Raw genomic sequence first — 21,723 nt, 5'->3', positions numbered from 1 at the left:
TCCATGGAAAGGAATATTCCAATTTCTTGTCTCCATGCGGCGCTATAATCAACCAGAATAGTCAATGGGGCATGCCCAGTAAAACGTAAACATCAACATCACATGATACCGACTTCCCTGAGTTTTTCTTTCACTTGTTTGAATAACTCCGTATTGCCAGTTTTTCCTTTGTCCAGTCTTGGAATTTAGTTTGGATCAAAAACAAACTTTCCGCAGCAGTCCAGTCCTGATTGCTGGCCTCCATTTTTTAAAATGAAGAACGTCTGGAGCTGCGTGTTACGTAATAACTTAAACAAATAACTTAAACAGGAAAAGATCAAATTCAATCTTGCTAATATTTTATAATGAAACTTGGGACATGTTTTATATAGATATATATTTTCTTTTTGAATAAAAGTGGACTTGTGAATGGCGTATAGAAGGGTTTAGATTCTGTTCCACAGATCGCGCTAATGGCGCTTGCCAACCGCCAATAAACAGAAGAAGAAAAACACGAGGAAGAAGAACGCACCCTGACAACTTTCCGTTTGAGCAGGTACAAGATACCTCAATCGGATTGGGGAAAGGAATATTCCACATATATGTTCATTTGGATTGGCACTTTTCTTTGGGAATGAGGTGTATGTGAGGCAAAACTGTCAACTTCACTGATGGGATTTTCCGAACTGTAAGTTGTTGAGTTTTAGCTTGTTTGTTGTGTTGTGATTATTCTGTTCTTATCAATATCATTTAAACTTGTAATAAACGCCACCTTGTGGTTAATGCCGAATGCTACATTCACAATTAGAATGCTTCATCTACCTTGTATTTGTATTTTAGTTCATTTAGTTCATGTAAGAGCACTTCCTGCGGTGGCTATTGTCTAATTAAAGTAACATTAGTGACACCTAGTGACTAGTGAACTACATACACAACATGCATGTGAGTGCGCCTTATATATGTATTTTAGTTCATTTATCCTTTTTTATGCCTGAAAATACTTTATTTCTGCAAAAAATATGTAATGCAATGAGGCCAGCAATTTGTAGCAAATTGTAGCAATTTGTAGCCCCTTTGTTATTTTTTCATTATTTTTGTTGCCGATATAAAATGTACATTAAAAAAACTGCAAAAATAGAATAAATAAAGCAAGAAAGGCCCAATGTAAATAGAAAAGCCTGAAATGTTGATGATGCTAATAATTAATAATAACACAAATGGTTCTGGAGTTGTGCATGATTGACTCATTCTGCCTGGAAACAGTCGGGAGTCACGACAACATCGCAGCCTCGACATCTGAAATCCTCGCGAGAGGAGAGACGCGTGAACGACTCCCACGTGAAGCCGTCCTGTCTTGACTGTTTCCAGCCCTCCTCCTGGGGAGTGTGCACCAGTCTGCCCGGCTACAGGAGGAAGTGCTCTAAGAAGCGCTGCTCCAATGGGAAGCCTGCGTTCTGGTCAGCTGCTCCAGACTCATCGCCGCAGGCCAATCAGGCGGCAGGATGGCTGGTCACATGACCGGCAAGCCTGGGTCACACTTTCTTTTTTTTTTTTTTTCCTAAAGCGGATGAAAACAAAAGCTAATAATAATGAGGACGCGAGTTGGCTGAGCCTGCAGACTGCAAGCAGGGAGAAAGCGGTTACAGCGCTCCGTACGGGACTGTTTGTTGCTATGGCAGCCAGAAGGTGCATGTGTGTGTGTGTGTAGGTTAGAAAAGCTCTCGACAAGTTTGTTTATTGATGAATATTTGAACAATATGTGGATTATTGTCAGCGGTCATGTGCAAGAAGTCTATTATAAAGCATCATGACAGCATCTCGGATGTCTCATATTTCCACGTGGGATGATCTCGGTGTGCGCTGTTGGATTGTACAGTAACTAAATACATATGCAATGCCTGTAAAGCGCAACTAAGGTGTCTTCTTTTAATACTTCAATACTAAAACTAATATCACTACTCAGGAAGAATCACTCAGTCACACAATAAGTGACAGTAAATCTGCTGACTAAGGCCGGTTTATAATTTCACTGATTATTGAGCCGATATGAGGAATTATGACATCACACTGATTACATGAAAAATAATAATAATTAAAAAAAATTTAAAACACTCCAATGAGGCAAAACTACTGTACTGTGCTGATTGTATTGATTCTCTCCAACATGTGACACGATGTAAACAAGTATTGTAAACAAACATGGCGTCGATCACCCCACTGCTTCAGACACCTCGAACTCTAGATTCAACTCTCCAAACTCTAGACAAAGATACCAAAGAAACACCCGGGCCCACTCACATCGCCACAGCGACCTTGTCAGCTGACCAGTTCGCCTCAACTTTATTTTTTCTAAACTAAACACAAAACAATCATGTACCACTTCCACACAGGATGGGAGGAGACCTTATTTTCACTATGTCATGCCGTACATGCCATGGCTGACTCTGTGTTTTGTGTCATTACTGCTCCCGATGGCACATAATACTACACTTAATATGTTCTACTGTAACTTACATTGCATATTGTCATATTTTATATATAAACATTGTTTATTTACAAAATGCGTCCAGTGGCATCACAATGTTCATCCATGACACCAGATGTGACCCACTTGAACCAAAACACATCCAGTCTTGGTATTAAAAAAGACAAAAATCACAAATCAAGCTGCAAATCAAGCTGCATCACAAACACTGTTTACACATGTTATTACATGTTATTAGCATGTAGCATGTTGTTAGCTCCACTGCCCTGGTTCTACCCACTGACAACGGACACCACCCACAAGGCTCGGCGGCCAGCAGAAGAAGCAATCACATGAACTGACTTTACTGTCGGGTGTTTGGGCATGCCCAGAAACACCCTGCTTTGTCGCTGCTAAATGTAAATAACATGAAAATGATTTCAGCTTGCGTATGAACCAGAAGGACACATTTTATATCTCTCAATCTTCTCTGCAGGACTTCTTCTGAGTACGTCTGCAGGACAAACAGCCCGCTGACCCAGTGGCAGCTTGCTTTTCTCTGCTCCAGATGGCCACCCGTACTGTAACACCCCCCCCCCCCATACACACACACTTGGACATGTCCTCCAGTGTAAACCACCCAAGCTCAGACAGACCGACAACCGTCATTAAGGAGCCTCATGCAGCCTAAACGCTGCATGAGGCAGGGGATGGGGGGGCTGTAATAAGCCGTGGAGGGGTTGGGGATGGGGGGAGGGGGTTGGATTGTGCCGGTTAGTCCACTTGTCATCAGTCCCACTTGCAGCTCAGACGGGATCTGATTCCCTGAGTCGAGGACACGTCTCGGCATCTTTTTTTTTTCCTGATGTGAACGCACTTATGCAGTGGGAATACGATGTTTAAGTGTGCCGTTACACAACATTCATTCATTCATTTTCTACCGCTTTTCCTCACGAGGGTCCCAGTTGTCTTCGGGCGAGAGGCGGGGTACACCCTAGACTGGTCGCCAGCCAATCACAGGGCACATATAGACAAACAACCATTCACACTCACATTCATACCTATGGACAATTTGGAGCATGTTTTTGGAATGTGGGAGGAAACCGGAGTACCCGGAGAAAACCCACGCATGCACGGGGAGAACATGCAAACTCCACACAGAGATGCCCGAGGGTGGAATTGAACCCTGGTCTCCTAGCTGTGAGGTCTGCGCGCTAACCGCTAGACCACCGTGCCGCCCGCCGTTACACAAATTACACAAACACAACAAAATCATTCATTGATTGGGTCTGTGTAAAATAAATGCCAAGTCTCCCGTTTACGGACACAATTTTGCGGCATATCGGTGGGAAAGCATACAAGTTTACGACTTCTGAAGGCAGCGCACAGGAAAGAAGACGGCTCAGTCCTTGACACCTCGTTGTCACGACATTCCTGACGGAATTATACCGTTTTAGATCGTTTTAAACAGCCTAAACGCTAACGTGGGTGCGCTACATTTCGGCTTTTGTGTCACAGAACAAGTAAAGCTTGAAAAAAAAGACAATCGCATGACGCCAACATGGATGAGATGATGTCAGATAGCTTCATCCTCAATAACGGTTTGATCCCACACACAACTTTGATGCAGCGGGGGGGGGGGGGGGGGGGGGGTCTTTTTTTGGAAGAGCACAGCAGTAGAAATACGACTTCCTGTTATTTGCTAAACGTACAAAAGCCAGAGCGCTCATTGACTCGGGTTACCGGCAGATAACCGCATCTGGACTGGGGGTTTGGCTCGTGGCGTATTTGGAGCATACGTGACCGATGTGACCGATTTAGTCTCTAATTAGTCTAATTAGTCTCACTCTAATAACGGTACAAAATATACAAAACGATACAAAAGTTGGAGTCTACAAGAATGAGATTCTAACTTTATTGTTAAGAAACTACAAGGAAAAAAATATTTGACTAATTGCAATCTGCTAATCTAATTTCCAATACGTTACACTCTTGTGTGTATGCTAGCGGCCCCGCCTCCACCCACTGAGTCAAAGAGACTGTAAAACAGGCTCCCTCCGTTCATACTGTTGTTCTATGAAACAAACACGGCAAGATGGCACCGACATATCCATGATGAAATTACAGGTGGCTTTAGCCCTCGGGTGGTTTCCGGCGATAAGAACAAGCCCCGGGCGTTGTACAGATTCTGGCTGAGTTTTTTTTTTTTTTTGCCCTCTTCATGGAATGTTTGCAGCTCATTTGGCAAAGTGTCTTCCTCAAAAACAGTGAGAACCCCCACATCATCTTCAGCCTCATATGGGGCACCCCTACAAATTGCCTTCTAGGATTTAGCATCACAGGAAAGAACGAATGACAGACCTGCTCTGCTAGACTTTTATTAGTATTATCCTCAATGGTCTCTTTAACCTGCGAGGGCGATGACCCTTTAGGCTAAAGGCTACGCTAATATGTGTCCATACCACAGCATGAAACACAAAGCCACTTCTCCTGCATCAGCGGCAACACTCATCCACTTCCTGTTGATGTTATGCTGGAAAAAAAAAGGTCACGGCAGATAAGAACGCTTCAGACTGAAAAGGTCCTGGAAGCTTACTTCTTGTTGTCGTCAACTGTGGTCGCACTCGAACTCTTGTGCGACTAAAGGTCACAGCGGTCGCCAGTAGTCACAGTAAGGTTTGAATAGCAGGAAGGTCGCAACCTGGCTTGGCGTGACTCCATGCGGTCACGCCACTTTGTAGTTTTTACAATGCTCCATCTTGAAAGCCAGTTAAAGGTGATATATTATAATGTTTATCACCCATTTTTAATATTATGCTACCACAATAGTGTAGTGGAAGTCTGTTTACAAGGACTTTTAGCTTACGTTCACACTGCAGGGTATGATGCCCAATTTGAAGACCTGGGTTTGAATCTCCATGTGGAGTTTGCATGTTCTCCACTTGCATGCGTGTTTTTTTCCCAAGTATTGTTTGTCTATATGTGCCCTCCGACCCACACGGACCAGTCCAGGGTGTACACAAAGTCAGCTGGGATAGGCTCCAGCATATCCCCACAACCCTAACGAGGATAAGTGGCATAGAAAATGGATGGACGGAACTTTATGCTACTAAAATGCTGTTATTTTGCCTCTTAATATCCCAACGGGGCTGCACGGCGGTCGAGTGGTTAGCGCGCAGACCTCACAGCTAGGAGACCCGAGTTCAATTCCACCCTCAGCCATCTCTGTGTGGAGTTTGCATGTTCTCCCCGTGCATGTGTGGGTTTTCTCCGGGTACTCCGGTTTCCTCCCACATTCCAAAAACATGCTAGGTTAATTGGCCACTCCAAATTGTCCATAGGTATGAATGTGAGTGTGAATGGTTGTTTGTCTATATGTGCCCTGTGATTGGCTGGCCACCAGTCCAGAGTGTACCCCGCCGCTGGCCCGAAGACAGCTGGGATAGGCTCCAGCACCCTTTGCGACCTTTGTGAGTATAAGCGGTAGAAAATGAATGAATGAATGAATATCACAACGTTATTCTCCTAAAATTCTGTCTTTTTCTCATTAGATTACATTAAATTTTTTGTCTAAATATTTTGACAATATTCTTGCAAAATTGCTGAATTTTTCCCATTTTTTCTGTTTTTTTAAATTTCCTGTTAAATTACATTTTTCAAGCATGCAGCGGGCCAACAAAACAAAGCTGTGAACCGCAGACGGCCCCCGTGCCGCATTTTGGACACCGAGTGTTAGCACATCATTTAAAAGTGACTTCTGCTGCATGAACAAAATGTCATGCATGATGTGTAATTATGTAGTCGTTAAAGTCGTTAAACTTCTCCTCTGTGAGCAGACAACTTCCTCAGTTTGACTACTTCCTTGCAAGCAACATTTCATCAAATACAGTTGGAGTGGGATCAGTTAAAAACTCATAAATGGGTTACACGGGTTCCTTGGGGGAGGGCGGGGTGGGGGGGTGGGGGAGATTCCCAGGCCGCATGCTGAGCGCGGTCTCATCATAAAAAGTTGCAACACTTCCTGCTTTCTTCAGCTCAGATTTGAATTTCCCCTCCAGTTTAACGGAAATAAACAGAGTGAGACCTCTTTTGCTCTGCGTGTTCAGGCTGGTGTCGGGATGATGGGTTGAACACCGGCTCCTTCTCCTTCAAGTTTATTTTTCCATCCCGGTCGGAGCACACGGCCGCAACGTGCCCTTATCCCATCCCGTCGCACTCCGGCCCGGCCGATGACTAAGTGTTTTGGAGCGAGCGCACGTGTGCGGCGCCATATGAAAACACGTTTCTGGGTCAGCTGAGTGCGAGGAGGGCAGAGGAAGAAAAACGGTTGTGATTCATCCAATCCTGAGGATCTAAACTCAAAATGTCGCGGTGGATCTGGGTTCCATTTGCAGCCCGGGATTCCCCGCCTTCTTGCGGTGCTCCTGACGGAAACCTCGGTACGCCGCAGGACTGTCAACAACTGCACTCCAGTTGCCAACAGTTTGAGTATCAATAATGAGTAAAGTTACATCTTTTATTTGCTTAGGAGTCTATAAAATGGTAATGGATACAAATACATATGGCCAGAGAATAAGAAGACGTAGCAGGAGGGATCCCGTGTTGCCAATGTAGCGACATTGTCGCTAATTTAGCTTTGTTCGACCCTTGATTAGTTGAAACATAAAAATGAAGAGACCTTTGGCGGCTTTGACATGAAAGCATGTATCGCTTCTCTCTTTTACTTTTTTCTTCTAAGCACATTTTTATTTGCTTTTGATGTTTTTATGCACTTTTCGCTAATACGTCTGGGACAATTACGCAATTTGGATGATGACATCATTACCCATCATAGCTACAAATAGACTGCCTGGAAACACAGCTTTAAGCGGTCCAGCTTGGGAAGAAAATGCTACCATCACACAAAACGATCTCGTATAACTTGAGTAGGGTTCAAACCTGGACTCCAAAAAGCTTCCCTACAGAGCAAAGTCATGGTCCAACCACCGTAACCATGCTAACCGTTGTCATAGGGCTTAGCGCTGAGACAAAACAAGACCGGAATACTCCAAATATAAGTACAAAACAAGTACAAAAGCCAAACCAATGAGGGATTTGAGCACTGAATTGATTCAGGGAAGGTGGGAATGCGGACTACCATTTTACGCACAGTGTATATGAGAGTGTGTGTGTGTGTGAGATGGTGATGGAAGGGCCTATCCCCACCGATGCAGCATTGAGAACCATTCCAGCAACCGAAACAAGGCCACAGTGGGCAGCGGAGTGCACAAATGCACAAACACCGCCCATCCAATGGCGCTGGAGCCTGTCAAGGGGATGGAATCTCTTAAATCAGTGCAAAGGAAGGCCCCGCAGTGTGCACACCATCGCTAACTGGGGCGTAGATGTCAGGAGGATGAAGAGAAGAAAGGAGCATCCCTTTTTCTTCTTGAGCCAAAATAGGCAGGATGAAATAAATAATGGATGTGAGATGCGGGCCTAAGTGATGTCATGGTGGTACTTGAATCCAGCTGTGCATCCATAGGATGGACGACATGCTAATATGTTTGAGCATATATATATAAATATAAAAATATATACACCCTTACCTTATAAACTTGTCCATATGTGCCATTTCCCACCACTTCCACCAGCTCAAAAATGCCAGCAGGGTCCTAGGTGAAGAAACAAGCGTCCCATTATTCCTCATTAATACAGTGGAAATTGAGCGAGGGTATGTTCAATGCGAGATCCGGCATCGCCCGCCGGCCTCGGCTTCTCACAGCGGCGGGGATTAGACAAAGAGGAGTAGCCACTCTGGTCAACAACCATCGTCTCGTACATTTTTCGGCCATTGTATATGATTACACGCCACAGAGACGTTCACACTCACCCTCAGGGATGCCAGGTCGATGTCCACCAGGCTCTTCGCCGGGGAGTCGTTCGCCATTTTTTTAAGTAAAAACGATGAAAAATCAGCACCGCGATATGAATCTCCTTCACGCTAACAGGGAACGAATCATCATAAACAAATGAAGCTTCTAACGTCAAATCCTTTTCGATCACGGCGGCCCTTCCCTCTGTAGAAAACCAGTGCAGACCTTCCTCCGCTGCTACATAGCGACTGAATGGGGCCGGGCTCGAGGCTGAGATTGGCCGGCTCACGTCGTCTCTCTCCCCGCCTTCATCCTCTCGATGGCCCCGCCTCCCCCACGTTCTCATGCACACATAACTAACCGAAATAATGACACTTCTTTGGCTTTATGTTTAATTGCAGTGGGAGGGAATGTACACTGCTTAAAAAAAACGAAAAAAACAAAAGGGAACACTAAAATAACACATGTTAGGTCTGGATGAACAAAATACTTGGTCCTTGACAAAAGAATATTACAAAAATTAGCAATGAAAATCAAATTTATTAATATCACACACATAAACTAGATGATGCAATGTCAGCAGACATTACGCCAAAACGGAAACACTTTGATAAGGTGAAAAAAAAATCCTAATTTAAAATGAGACACAGGCGCCGGGAAGCTGAAGCTGGACTGAAATGCTGTGGAAATATGCTAAAACGTAGAATGAAAGTAATAGTAAATTGTTAGTTTGAGCTCAAATTTAATTGAATTGAAATGAATTAACCATGGGTCTGGATACAAGCACTATTCCCGCTTTTACGACTTGGGGTAATTGGGGCACAATTGGAGTAGCAGTAGGGTATGCCAAATATATAGATCGTTCATTTGTTTTAACTAAATTAAAAAAGTATAATAGTTTAATTTGTTCACCGTGAGTAAAATCGAAATAAAACGGGCAAAGGCAGAAAATAATTAATCTAAAAATATTTAAAATACAAAAAAAGTATCCTTACTATGGGATTGATGTCAAAATTTGCAGGATCTCCCCACCCTTGCCAGAGGGTTTGCTTTACCTCAACGACACTGCCCCCCTGTGGCCACATGACGCAGGTGCTCTTTTCGCTGTGTGCGATTTATGGAGCGTGACGTCATAGGTAGTTAACCAATAACCAGGATTAAGAAAACTTCCACAAGGCTGAGAAAAAAAACAGGTTTCCTGCTTGTTTTTCTTTCCCGGGAAAACTCTGGAAAAAAACAGCAAGGACGACATGATTTGGTTGTTTCTATTGGCAATAAAAAATAGATACAAGATTTCCCTTTACAAATATTCCATGGTAAATACAGCATGTCGTGAACGGAGGTCACCAACATTTGGAAGGTCAGAATTAGTGAGCTTATGGTACATTTACATCACACACCTTAGCAACCCATGGTCCGAATTCTGGGGAAAGTTCCAGGTCTGACTAGACCCTGGAGACTATTTTAGGCCAGTTTAAGTCCCATTCAAGGATATTTAAGTGGGTTTCTCATCAGAACATTCTGCACCGATTGCAATGCACTCACAGACGGGGGCCTTTAAATTAGCATTATTATCAGCATTCTCATCTAACCAATTGGCGCTAAGAGCGGTTCTTTTATTGTCCACAAGAAGCTGCTACAGATGCTTCGACAGTGGGAACACATTCAGGAAGTCTACAATGAAGGAAGCGTCGGGCCTCCGGGTGTATTTGTAAATGTACTTAGAAAGTGAACATAAACAAGGCCTCCATGTTACATGAATATACACAACCAAGCTCCAAAACTGAGGTCACATTCAAGCATCAAACCAAAGTTGCGTCATGTTAGTCAACACCAAGGGTGATTGGTCACTGTCCAATCAAAACATCACTCCAGTTCCTAAGGAAAAGGACAGCAGATAAAAGTGCGCTGTGAAAATCTTAAGAGTTTGGCGGCATAACAACAAGAAGAAGAAAAAAAGCGTATAATGGATGCTAGGATATGCTACAAGAAGAGGCGGCACATGTTATCAGCAGAGACGCCAGGAAGATTTGTCGCCTCAAGACGACGATGTGACCTCCTCGCCAAAACGGGCAGCCTGACGGTACATTCGTTTTTTTTGCTTCCCGTTTGTAAAGGTGTGTGAATCTGTACAGTAGAGTACGACGCTGCTGCCGTTAGTCATGTGACCAGGCAGAGAGAGCAAAAGCAGAGTCAAATGAAGAGACGAACACAGGAAGCAGCAGTTCAATACAAACAAAAAAAAAAAAAAGTGACTGCATGGATGTGCACAAACGCCTGGCGGTGTCCAGTTGGTGCCTCATCGCGGTTTCTTGCGCGTGACAAAGATGAGGACCTTGCGGATGGCGATGAGGCGGCTCTTCAGGGTGGTCATGGATAGGATGGTGAGTTGGGCCCGGTTCTCCAGCGGAAGGACGGCCAGCAGCCACCAGCACCAGGCCGGCCCGCTGGGACTTGCCTGCACAAAGACGACCGGTTAGTAACATAATGTCTTTTGTTATGGTTGTAGAGCCTCGGTTTACTACATGGCTGCAACCAGCAGAGGGCGCAACTGCTCTGCTAAAAAGTCAAAAGTGAATGGAATGAGGTTCCCGGGGTGGTGAAGCCACTTTGATAGCTTGCTGGAACTGCCATGTTGGTCATATTTTATAATCATTACTTGGTGTTACACCTGATGCATCTTTTGTGTATACAGTGGATGAATGCATGAATTTAATGAAGCCAGACTACAACTCTTTGAGTTGTAAGGACTGAAACGGATTACCTGAGGGTCTGGGTCTTTGCTGGGAAGGTGTCCGAAGTGGCTGAGGATCTGACTCTTCATGTTGTCTTTGAGCGACGTGAACCAGTTGTTGGCCTGCTCGTACACGGCGTCATGAAGTTTCAGCAGCTCAGCAAGCTCTTCCCCTTCCACCTGACGACAGACAGTCTTGATTAGGGGGGGTGGCAGTGTGTGTGCGTGTGTGTGACGGTTACAGATGCAGACTTCTTTCTTCACCTTTTTGTCCTCCAGGTATTCTATTTTGGCAGTATGGTAGCCGTCTCTTTGGCCGTGACTTAAGACTTTGAAGCGAGACACCCCGACCGTCTCCACCACCGAGCGGCCGTCAGGGAAGAATTTAACATCTTGCACCTGCAAAAACAAGCAGGCGCTCGTTGGGTTTGTGACAGCGAGGTGATGAATGGCGCCGAAGCAGGATGGAACGCTCACCTGCAGCATGCAGCCGTAGTCGGCGAAGCCTTTGAGCTCGTCCGCTATGCACATGCCAAACTGCTTGGTGCCCGTCTCCATGGAGCGGCGGATCATGAGGCGGTAGCGAGGCTCGAACACGTGCAGCGGACACGGGACTGTGGGGAAGGCCATGGTGCAGACGAAGATGGGCACTTCCTGGTTCAGGCTGAAAGAGACAAGTGTAACAAGTTGAATAGTATATTCACTAGTCTTCTGCAGCTATTTCAACAATTTTGTGTTTTGTGACAAATGTGACGGAACCATAAAGACTATTTTAATCAAACCTAACATTTTATTTGATTTGTAAAAAAAAAAAAAAAAACATGTAAAATTAATTGTTAAACATTAAAATAGTTAATAAATTAATTTTTCCTAGATTCACAAAAGGTTAAGATTTTTTAATGTAATATGTGTATACAAATATTTTGTTTATTAACAACAAATGTTTTTATGTTTGTCTTAGTTTAAAAATGCCATAAAGAATTTATGTATTTTAATTCTGATTTGATTATAGACTGAATTTTCTCCTATTTATAATGTCTGTGTGCTCCATTATGTTGTTATCTAATATTTTTTCGGTGTAATTAAAATTAATACTGAGGAAATAATGATCTTACAGTGAAGAGTTACATTGTAAATGTGTAATATTTAAATAAGTTTAAATAAAGTGCGTGCGTATGTGTGTCGGCACATGTATGAAACTGACTTGGAGAGCTCCTTCATCTCCTCTTCGTGGATTTTCTTCCTTTCTGCCAGCTCGCTGCTGAGGTAGCGCTGCAGCACTTCCTCCATCAGCAGCGTCTTGTTGTAGCCTCTGGTGGCCAAATACTAACGTGGACAAAGACACGATGTCATGAGCACCAAGTTAGCAAGCAGTCGGCTGGCATGACATACTTGGTAAAACGCTCACCTCTGATAGGTTCTCCTTGCAGAGAGGGCAGTTGGGGTTGTGGTCGAGGCAACGTTCCAAACACTTCAGGCAGAAGGTGTGTCCGCAGGGCGTGGCCACTGGTTCGTAAAACAACCTGGAGGACCATGACGACGGATGTCAAGGAAATACGTCTGTATTTAGCATTAATTGTCGTGTTGACCCGCCAGCCAATCACCTCATGCAGAGAGAACACTCCATGTCACCACTGTCCAATAGCTCCATTGGAACACTCCTACTTCCTGCTGCTGTCGTTGTGTTGCTGGACTCGCCTGCAGGACAGTCAAACATACATTTGTGACTTCTCCCAGCCGTGCAACATTCTCTTATACCAATGCTCACTTTTTTTTTTAACTTCTACAAACGCAACATTTAAACATTTCCTACCAGGTTTGAGCAGTTTAGAGGGTGGGTAGAAGGCTGCCAGAGATGCGTCATCACTTTGCTTCCTCTTCACACCAGTAGGGGGTGCTGGTACTGTGGCCAGTGCAGCAGCCAGGCTTTTGCTGCTGGTCTCTCCAACCACACAGGAGTCAGATTTCCAAGGAGAGGCAGCAGAGAGCCTAGAAGACGACTCGTCTGCCGAGGCGCTTTTTGTCATGCACAAATCAGAGTCCTGGACAAAGATATATTGATTTAAAAAGATCGACTTTATCACAATAGCTTGTTTTAAGGTGTTTACGTTGACAAAAGTGAGTGATTTAGGGTAAGCAGTTGAGGTGGCTGACCTGTGAGGATGAAGCAGGCTTCTGTGTGACGGGCCTGAGCGACCTCAGCAGTGCGGGTGGCTTGATGAGGCGTGAGGCTATGCCGCCTTGCAGAGGGTGCAATGGCGTCGGCAAGTCTTGTTTCTCAAACACGGAGGAGAAGAGCTCGCTGAGGACCTGCGCAGTCAAACCCACAGCAGCGGTGTGAGCGTACAGCCAGCAGAGGACGCTGGCGCTGCCGGGAGACAGCCGCCATAGGACGGACAGATGGAGCCAACTCTTACCTTCTGAGCTTCCAATTTGACTTTGGTCCAGTTCGGCTTGAGAGCCACACACAACAAGTACTCCTGCAAGGCCTCGTCATTGCGACCCACTTGGCTCAGCGTTGTGGCCTTGAGGTAGTGAGCCTGAAGGAGGCACAAAATTAATCACTGCAAACTTTACCCAAGTCTCACAAGTCAAAGCTAGACAACAAAAGTATGTGTTACTGCCACTGCCACAACTTGGTCATAATTATTGTGTCTACCTGACACAGGAAGTCAAAATTCCTCTCACCTTTGGCCAGAGAGGCTTTATCATGCAGAGGGTGCTGGCGTCCTGCAGAGCCTGACTGGAGCTCTCCATCTCCTGGTGCAGCTCAGCCCGCTGGCACAGCAGTCTGCCTGAAGAGGGCGCTGCAGACACACACAGAGAGAGACAAGGTACAGTCAGGTCAGGACGAACGGGGCAACCAAAGTAGGCCAGCGATGTAACGTGACAAGGAGCGCAGAGTCACGTGCTCACGGTGTTTGCTTACACAAACGCCCATGTTGGGTCACATGATTGAATGTGACGAGAGGCTTTTCTGTTACAGCCACGAGGGTGATGGATCACATTTTAGGCAAACCCCGAGTCATTGAGCACCAAATGTGACGACGTGAACACGCTTCAACAAAGCGGCTTCAGACTTCGGATGATGTCATTTTACTTCATTGCGCAAAAAAAAAAAGTTGATGCTCCCAAAATTGCTCATCCAGTGTGACGTTATGCGTGATGACCCTAAAGGCAGTTTTTCCTGGACATAATGAGGAAATTCAGAAATTTCAGGGGCATAGGACTTTAGAGGTTCCACTGTATGTGTTGATAAAAACTCAATACTTGAGTAGTGTGTGGAAAAAAAAAGAAAATCATACTTCTCTTCCTTATAATCTTTCTATTGCGATCATAAAATGGGTGTTGTCAAGCTGAGCCCAACAGAATGTTGGCTCTGCACTTCCTTGAATGAACAACGCCAACATATGGTCATAGCAAACACGACACGCGCAATGTCGTCAAACACAATGTGGCAGACGCAGCACTGCCTCAACGCTCTCGTGCCGCATGGCAGGCTTCAGACCAGACGCACATATGCTGGGGAAACGGTGCCTACTGGCGTGGGAGCTGCAAACGAACACCTTTTGTGGACAGAATGCATGAATCACTATTGATCCTGCAGTATAAATAGGTTGACACGGTGCTCATTTGCAGGATCTCATTCAAAATGTGTAAATAAATGCTGGTTAGGAGGCAACATACGAGAAAAGAACATTCTGTTTGGCAACTAAGGTGTGTCCCGAGTGCTTTTAGCGAGCGGGCGTCTGACTAATGCACTGGAGCGCTGGCAGTTACATATCATGCCCATAACTATGACCTGAATTACCCGAGACTCAGTGAACTGAACATGGGTTAAGCGTTTGAGTCCAATGGGTTCCAATTTTTTTATGTTCTATAAAATGAGGGTTCCTCTGCTCTTCTTTAGTTCTCAGTAATATGAGATAAATGTAAGTCTCTGAGAGGAAAGTGTAGCTATGTGTGTTCGTTAGGTAATCAAGGACAGTGAGTCATGCAGTCACATAACAGCTGACCTCTGTGGAGCCGGCACATGTGCAATAGCACCACCTACCGGAGACACCGGGAAGTACCGCAGAGAAAAGTAGGTCATTTGTTCGAAAAGCAACACAATATCGGACAAAAATTATTCTCAAGTGATGTATTTTTGCACACCAAGACAGTGGATGTCTTACCCAAATCCACGGCCTCGTCGTACTTCTGCAGGGCCTCGGTCAGGTTCTGGTTGTGCCACAAAACCTCCCCTTCGAGCCACAGCTTCCGGGCCCTGCTCTCCGTGGCGAAGAGCTTGTCCAGCAGGCCGCTGAGGACCACGTTGAGTCTCCGTCCATTGGGCAGCCCCTCTTTCCTCACCAGGGCCTGTTTGCAGTGCACACAGTCCGTGACAGAGTCGCTCTCCAGGCAGCGTTTGCAGAACGTGTGCCCGCACTCCACGGTGGAGGGCTCGTGGAGAAGACATCTACACAGGCCGCAGGAGAACAAGTCCAGAGCCTCGTCCTCGGTGCACTCCCCGTCGCAGTCCTCCCCATTGTCTCTGCCGCTGCTTCGTAAGCCCAGCTCCTTCTCGCGGAGGCCCCGGGCGGTGCTCTCCACCAGCAGCGGCAGCTCCTCCGGGCGCAACTTGCCCAGACTGGCCGCCGCACAGTAAGAGTCCAACGCCTCCGAGATCCTCCCGGCGCGCACCAGAGAGTCCGCCTTCCTCAGGCATAAGCCCCTGTCCGGCTGCTGGAGGTCGGACAGCTGCGAGCTGTAGATCTCGGCCGCCAGGCTGAAGTCCCCAGCCCGGGCGGCCTCCTCGGCTACCTCAAGCATCTCCGGGCAGATCCCGGGGGCTACCGGGTTGGAGAGAGGGTGGACGAGGTGCTCACTTGGCTGCGACCTGACCTCCATGGCCCTCCTTAAAGTTTCTAATCCGCTAATAAATTCAAAAAGGGTCTATAAAAGATGATAATCATACTCTAAAGTAAAGTTCCCTGCGGCCAAAACAAACACCGGAATGTGGTCCACTACTGCCCATTGGGAGCAGATTCGGATTCATTTTGAATCACCGGACAGCTATTTTGTAATATAGCTGGTTGCGGTCGCTCCACCTCCTCCTCCTCCCACTCAACTTTTCTCCGTATCGCTTCAATTTCCGTGCTGTTCTACCCTTTAAGCACAATTTTAGGACAGAAAAAAAATGTTTTAAAGAAACTATATTGTATTTATCTAGAGCTCACTTTGCATTAATACACAGCCAGTGCAGCTGGGAAGTGAAATCCTCCGGGTTTAACAAATAAGAAGCTTAATAGTGTCCATCGCAGCGCTAACTCAAGTTATCCATTAAACTAATAAAAAGGCCACATATAATTTATAATTAGCGCAGTAAAGTTCACGTCTATTAATGTTAGCAACGGAGCGAAATGGTTTATGTAAGACGCTAGCCAGTTAGCTAACCCGGAGCTAATGTCGAACTACCGTCAAGCTAGCATCGAGCTAACGCCTAGCTCGCCGCTTTATGGCCCTCCGCACACGAATCGACTCCCAGTCAAGTCCAGATCATTTCCCAATCCTATATGAATTTCGTTATTCATGTTAGAAAAAGACCGACCGACCATCCAAAACAGCCAAGTTGTCGCTCTGCTGTTAATTCCGTAGCTAGCACAGGAAGCTAGCGCGTCGTGCTGTCTTTCGTGTCCACTTCGCCCAAAGACTGCCAAGGGCCGTCACGTGACAGTCGAGGAGCGCTCCCATTGGTCAGTCGCTCGGCCTACTTATATAACGCAATAGTGTTGTTGTATAACCTCTTACAGTGAATGGCAGCCTGACACTGCAAACACAACAAACACACAACTCTTACCTTTTTACACGCATGATTTTTTTACACCACACAACTGGCACACCACTGAGATATCATTGTAGCTAAAGACAATCATTAAATTCACACACAAATAGGCTTGGTTGCATGGCTTGCTTCATTGTTTTATGTAATGCTTTACATAAGCAGCATTACAAAATGCTACTTTCTGGAGCATGTTGCATATAACTCACACTTGCGAGGAGGAGCTGCTGTGGATGTCTGTTTGCTCAAAAGACTTTGTTTGTGACCCATTTTGGACACAAGTGATCGCTGTAGATCCACTCAGCTCCAAGTGATATACACTGTAGAACCTGCAGGCAAGGGCCCCGGGATCCAAAAAGGTCACCTTCTCATATTTATGTCAGGGGGGGAAAAAACTCAGCATCATGCTTCTACGCCTGCAGAGGCCTTATTGTGTTCTTGTGTAACAAAAATGTTATATGAACAATAAAAGTACAAATTTTAACACTGCATGAACACCAGCATTATTTATGACTCTAAAATCAGCCATAAAACTAACTCTGCAGTGTACCCAATCAATCAATCAGATAAACTGTTGCATGTATAGTTGCACAAGCCTGTCTAGGGATTGTGGTGATATGTTGTTATATATTGTAGTTCTATGTGTTTGCCTTTTCCTTATCATTCGTGTCCAAACCGTTTCCACCAAGGGCTACTTTGCTATTTGGTATAAGATATGCTAAATGTAGTCTTTTTCCACATTAAAAAAAAAATTCCAAATATTTTCCCGAATACTTTGTAAATTTATTTTTGTAGGATGACTTTATTCACATATTTTCACTTTTTTTTCCCCAGAATATAACTAATTTTCCACAAAGTTTTGTTTGTTACTCATATTGACTTTGAAAAAAATGCATATTTTTTTAATAGTTCAACCCTTATTTTCCCCCAGTTTATTCTAAAAAAAAATTGCAACTTTTTTCCCTTGTTAGAATAAACTTTTGTCTTAATATTTAGACTTTATTCTAGTAAAATTAGTTATTTTTTCCACTTCTGCTGTTTTTTCCCAAGCTATTTCAACATTATTTATTCCCATAATATTTTGTAACATATTTTAACTTTTTGCATAACCAAAAAAAATTACAACTTTGTTGTTTTTCATATTACAACTTTAAAAAATTGTCAATATTTCCACTTTATGCTACTAAAATTACAGCATTTTCCTCATAATTATGCCATTCTTGTAAAATTTCAACTTTTTCTTGTTAGATTTGTACATTTCTCAATATTTTGACTTGTAAATTTACTGAAGTTTATTTTTAGAATGTGCCATAGGCCAATAAAAAAATAATCCGCTAACAGCATTTTGGACACCCCAGATTTACAATTATTAAATTGTGATTTTATACATTATTTACTTCCCATGCTGCTGTTGTTATTTGAGAGCAGAATGTTCCTTAATATCACTTCACAACAGCAGTAATGTTGTATAACTCAAACATCCTCTTCCTCCTCCTCCTCCTTTTTGTACAACAGCACGTGTTTGCAAATCCATTCAGTGGACACACGCGCACACGCACGCATGCACACGCACACACACCTGTGCTCTATTTCCAGGGTGTAAGACTGGCTGCTTCTGGAAGCAGCAATGAGGGCACTCGACACGTGGACGCTTCCACACACACACACACACAAACACACACAAACACACACACACAATGCATAATGCACACGCATATTCAGTTTCACAGTGATCAACCATCATCTCAGGGAGAGATCATGCTTTGGGTGGAACACTGAAACAGCCTGTTTGCTGTCTGTTTTAAAATTCAAACAGCTTTGTGTAGCAACCAACAATTTCTATACAAAACTGTACAATTCAGTAATCCAACAAAATGTTCATAAAAATACACCTCTGAATTACAAGGGCTTTCAGCTCAGTCAGCATCTACATGGGGGTGCCCTAACTTTTTCTTACAGGGACATGTACTAAAAAAGTTAAAATATTAAAGTGTCATTTTGATATATAATCTTTTTTTTTAAAAGCAGGCTAAAACCAAAGAATGCATATGATATCAACAGAAGAATGCAAGTGATATATAACATCACGTGAAATGTATTTTGTATGTTTGTCACACTTTCAGATCAAACTAATTTAAATATTAGTCAACGACAACACAACTAAACACAAAATGGACCATTTTATTATTAAGGGAGAAAACTATACAAACCTGGATGGACCTGTTTGAAAAAGTGATTGCCCCGTCAAGAGTAATTGAAATCTACCAGTCTGGAAAAGGTTAGAAAAAGCCATTTCGTGCTGGGACTCCAGCAAACCACAGTGAGAGTCATCATCCACAAATCGTTTTAGGTCATAGGTGACAAAATGTGTCGTTACCTTTTCTCCAATTTCCATTGTTCCTGTTGTTACTTTTTTAAATTCACAAATATTTTAACTCTATTTCACCTGTCTTTTCATAACACTGATGTTATTCCCATCATATTTTGACTTTATTCTCATAATACCACGACTTATATGATTATATTATGATGTTATGCTCGTAAATTTTCCTGGCACAATAAAACAATTACATTCATTCATTTTCTACCGCTTATCCTCACGAGGGTCGCGGGGGTGCTGGAGCCTATCCCAGCTGTCTTCTTGGGGTGAGAGGCGGGGCACACCCTGGACTGGTGGCCAGCCAATCACAGGGCACATATAGACAAACAACCATTCACACTCACATTCATACCTATGGACAATTTGGAGTGGCCAATTAACCTAGCATGTTTTTGGAATGTGGGAGGAAACCGGAGTACCCGGAGAAAACCCACGCATGCTCGGGGAGAACATGCAAACTCCACACAGAGATGGCCGAGGGTGGAATTGAACTCGGGTCTCCTAGCTGTGAGTTCGCGCTAACCACTCGACCGCTGTGGTAACTGGCAGGCCCTCCTCTCCAGAACCCCGGAATAGTCCTTACCAGGTGATCCCACAGTAGTTGGAACCCATCCTTTTTCCAGGAGAGAACCATGACTCACAATTGGAGGTGCAGATTCTCATCCCGGTCGGTTTACACTCGGCTGCGAACCGATCCGGCGAGAGCTGAAGATCATCGCCTGGAGGACCACATCATCTGCAAACAGCAGAGACCCATTCCTGCATCCACCTCACCACCTTGGCTAAAAGTAAGAAAAACAATCTGTGATCATTTCAAAACAACCTTTGTCATGTTTTGAATAATGGCCATAATGTAAAAAGGAGCCCAGCACAGTCCTCGGTATGTTATGCTCTTGCTAGTCAAGTAAGGCAGCGTTTCCTCCAGAGGACAACTAAATCAGACACGGGCCCGAGTGCGAACGCTCGTCGGAATCCTGTTGCTGACCTTTGAGTCATGACTCAGCACGTCACTCCCCCACGTGTCACCCCGGTCTTCACCGCCTGTCATTTCACACGGCCGGTGCTACAGGCGCCGCCACTCGCCACTCACCTGAACGACTTTAATTAGCCGGTCTGTCACTCGTGACCTTTATGGCGGGGGGGGGGGGGGGGGGGGGGGGGGGGGGCTCTGCAATGTAAAAGAAACAATAAAAGAAATGTCAGCGTGGTGAGCGAGCGACACTACACATTTGTTATCTTGTTGCATACTTGTTATCTTTTCTGATGACTTCTTATTCTTGCAAATGCAGCTTTGAACCACAAAGCTAATGTTTTGTTCGGATAGTTTAGCATATATTGACCTGGCATCCTTCAGTGTTTGTGTATGTGACCCTCGATGGGAAAGGCATTTTGTGTCATTTTAAGTTTATTTTCAAGATATTTTGTTGAATGGATATACATTGACATTATCATTAATTTAAAAATTAGCAAAAAGTGAACCTCGTGAGCAAAAATGTCCCACTGCCAACAACTTTTTTTTTTTTTTTTGCTCAAATTGACTTTAACATAAAATCATGCAATCTTTTATGTTAACGTTTCACAAACTCTGGGAGGCACTACCATTTCCAAAATTCCCAAAAAAGCAAAATTTCCCAACACTTTACTGTTTTCTTTCAGGGTTCCTTACTGTTGAAATGATAAGTAGTGATGGGAATTATGGCGTTTAAAATAACGGCGTTACTAACTGGTTACTTTTACTGGTAAGTAGTTACTTTTGTAGTGGAGTAACTCGATAACTTTTTTGGAGAAGTAACTATAACTCATTACTTTTTGAAAGTAACATGCCCAACACTGATGTTAAGTGTGTGTCTCTATTGATGTTGGATAATGTGAGTGTCCATAGCTTGCTTTATGGGGGCGTAAACAATAGAATAAATAATAATTCATAATAATAACATATCCAACTTTGTTTTTGTTTACATGTGTATATACTTCTATTTTTATTTATTGTTTGAAAATAATTCAATTTTTTTTGCAAATGCTGAATGTTTGCATTGGATGTCATCAGACAAGACAAAAGGATTGATGTGTACTTCAATACTATTTTGTCTTAATGCAGTCTTTAACATGAAATCCTAAACTTTGAAGACGCCCTGATGCTATCACTGTGATTCTGCGCTTAATATAAAATAATCTAATCTGACAATTTTTATGTACTCTAGATGGTGACTGCAGCAAAAAAAGACAAGTTTGTGTGTCAGGAATGTGATTATAAAAGCAGAGAGAGAGGTACTCCATCACATCAGCGTCATGTTTTGTGTTGGTGTCGTTAACTTTTTACAGCTTTTCGATGAAGGAACCTTATTGGACCGTGCAAATCACACTGTGGCTGAAGCCAATACACACATGCACCGCGTGTGCAATAAATGCCCACGCAGCCACTTGCATCTAAAAGTAGTTAGACATGAACAAAACAATCTATAGTTATCAAAACTACAGTATCTCCAAAAG

At 44.0% G+C, this 21,723-nt stretch overlaps 2 protein-coding genes across 7 annotated transcripts in view; both read right to left on the bottom strand.

Annotated features, from left to right (window-relative positions):
- Positions 1–8,586, bottom strand: part of LOC131135660 (mitogen-activated protein kinase kinase kinase kinase 4-like) — a 50,122-nt gene extending 41,536 nt beyond the window's left edge. For 2 of the 6 annotated variants that reach the window (XM_058081834.1, XM_058081832.1), the window contains exons 1-2: positions 8,316–8,586; positions 8,032–8,097 (exon numbers count right to left, since the gene is read on the bottom strand). In XM_058081834.1, the coding sequence (XP_057937817.1) occupies positions 8,032–8,097; positions 8,316–8,372 (123 nt within the window). In that variant the 5' untranslated portion in view covers positions 8,373–8,586. The remainder of the gene's footprint in view (positions 1–8,031; positions 8,098–8,315) is intronic. The other 4 variants (XM_058081833.1, XM_058081835.1, XM_058081836.1 and 1 more) reach the window with 2 other exon arrangements.
- A 959-nt stretch (positions 8,587–9,545) lies between these two features.
- Positions 9,546–17,662, bottom strand: lonrf2 (LON peptidase N-terminal domain and ring finger 2). Its single transcript, XM_058081876.1, has 12 exons — positions 15,208–17,662; positions 13,721–13,839; positions 13,450–13,572; positions 13,187–13,342; positions 12,846–13,074; positions 12,637–12,730; positions 12,441–12,555; positions 12,237–12,358; positions 11,510–11,696; positions 11,297–11,431; positions 11,063–11,212; positions 9,546–10,756 (listed from the first exon to the last, which is right to left on the bottom strand). Exons 1-12 carry the CDS (start codon positions 15,920–15,922, stop codon positions 10,598–10,600), a joined length of 2,304 nt encoding a protein of 767 aa, XP_057937859.1. The 5' UTR covers positions 15,923–17,662; the 3' UTR covers positions 9,546–10,597.
- Positions 17,663–21,723: the final 4,061 nt, after the last annotated feature.

Source organism: Doryrhamphus excisus, chromosome 9 (assembly GCF_030265055.1).
Source record: "Doryrhamphus excisus isolate RoL2022-K1 chromosome 9, RoL_Dexc_1.0, whole genome shotgun sequence".
Lineage (NCBI taxonomy): Eukaryota > Metazoa > Chordata > Actinopteri > Syngnathiformes > Syngnathidae > Doryrhamphus > Doryrhamphus excisus.
The sequence above is the reverse complement of the archived record's forward strand: the minus strand, read 5'-3'. Positions and strand labels throughout refer to the sequence as shown.

Bases quoted from the DNA above. Each gene is read 5' to 3' on its own strand.
- lonrf2 (XM_058081876.1), bottom strand. From the start codon at position 15,922: ATGGAGGTCAGGTCGCAGCCAAGTGAGCACCTCGTCCACCCTCTCTCC. The intron at 13,840-15,207 runs GTAAGACATCCA...GTGTGTCTGCAG, and splicing joins CGACGAGGCCGTGGATTTGG to CGCCCTCTTCAGGCAGACTG. The intron at 11,697-12,236 runs GTCAGTTTCATA...TGTCTCTTTCAG, and splicing joins GAGATGAAGGAGCTCTCCAA to CCTGAACCAGGAAGTGCCCA.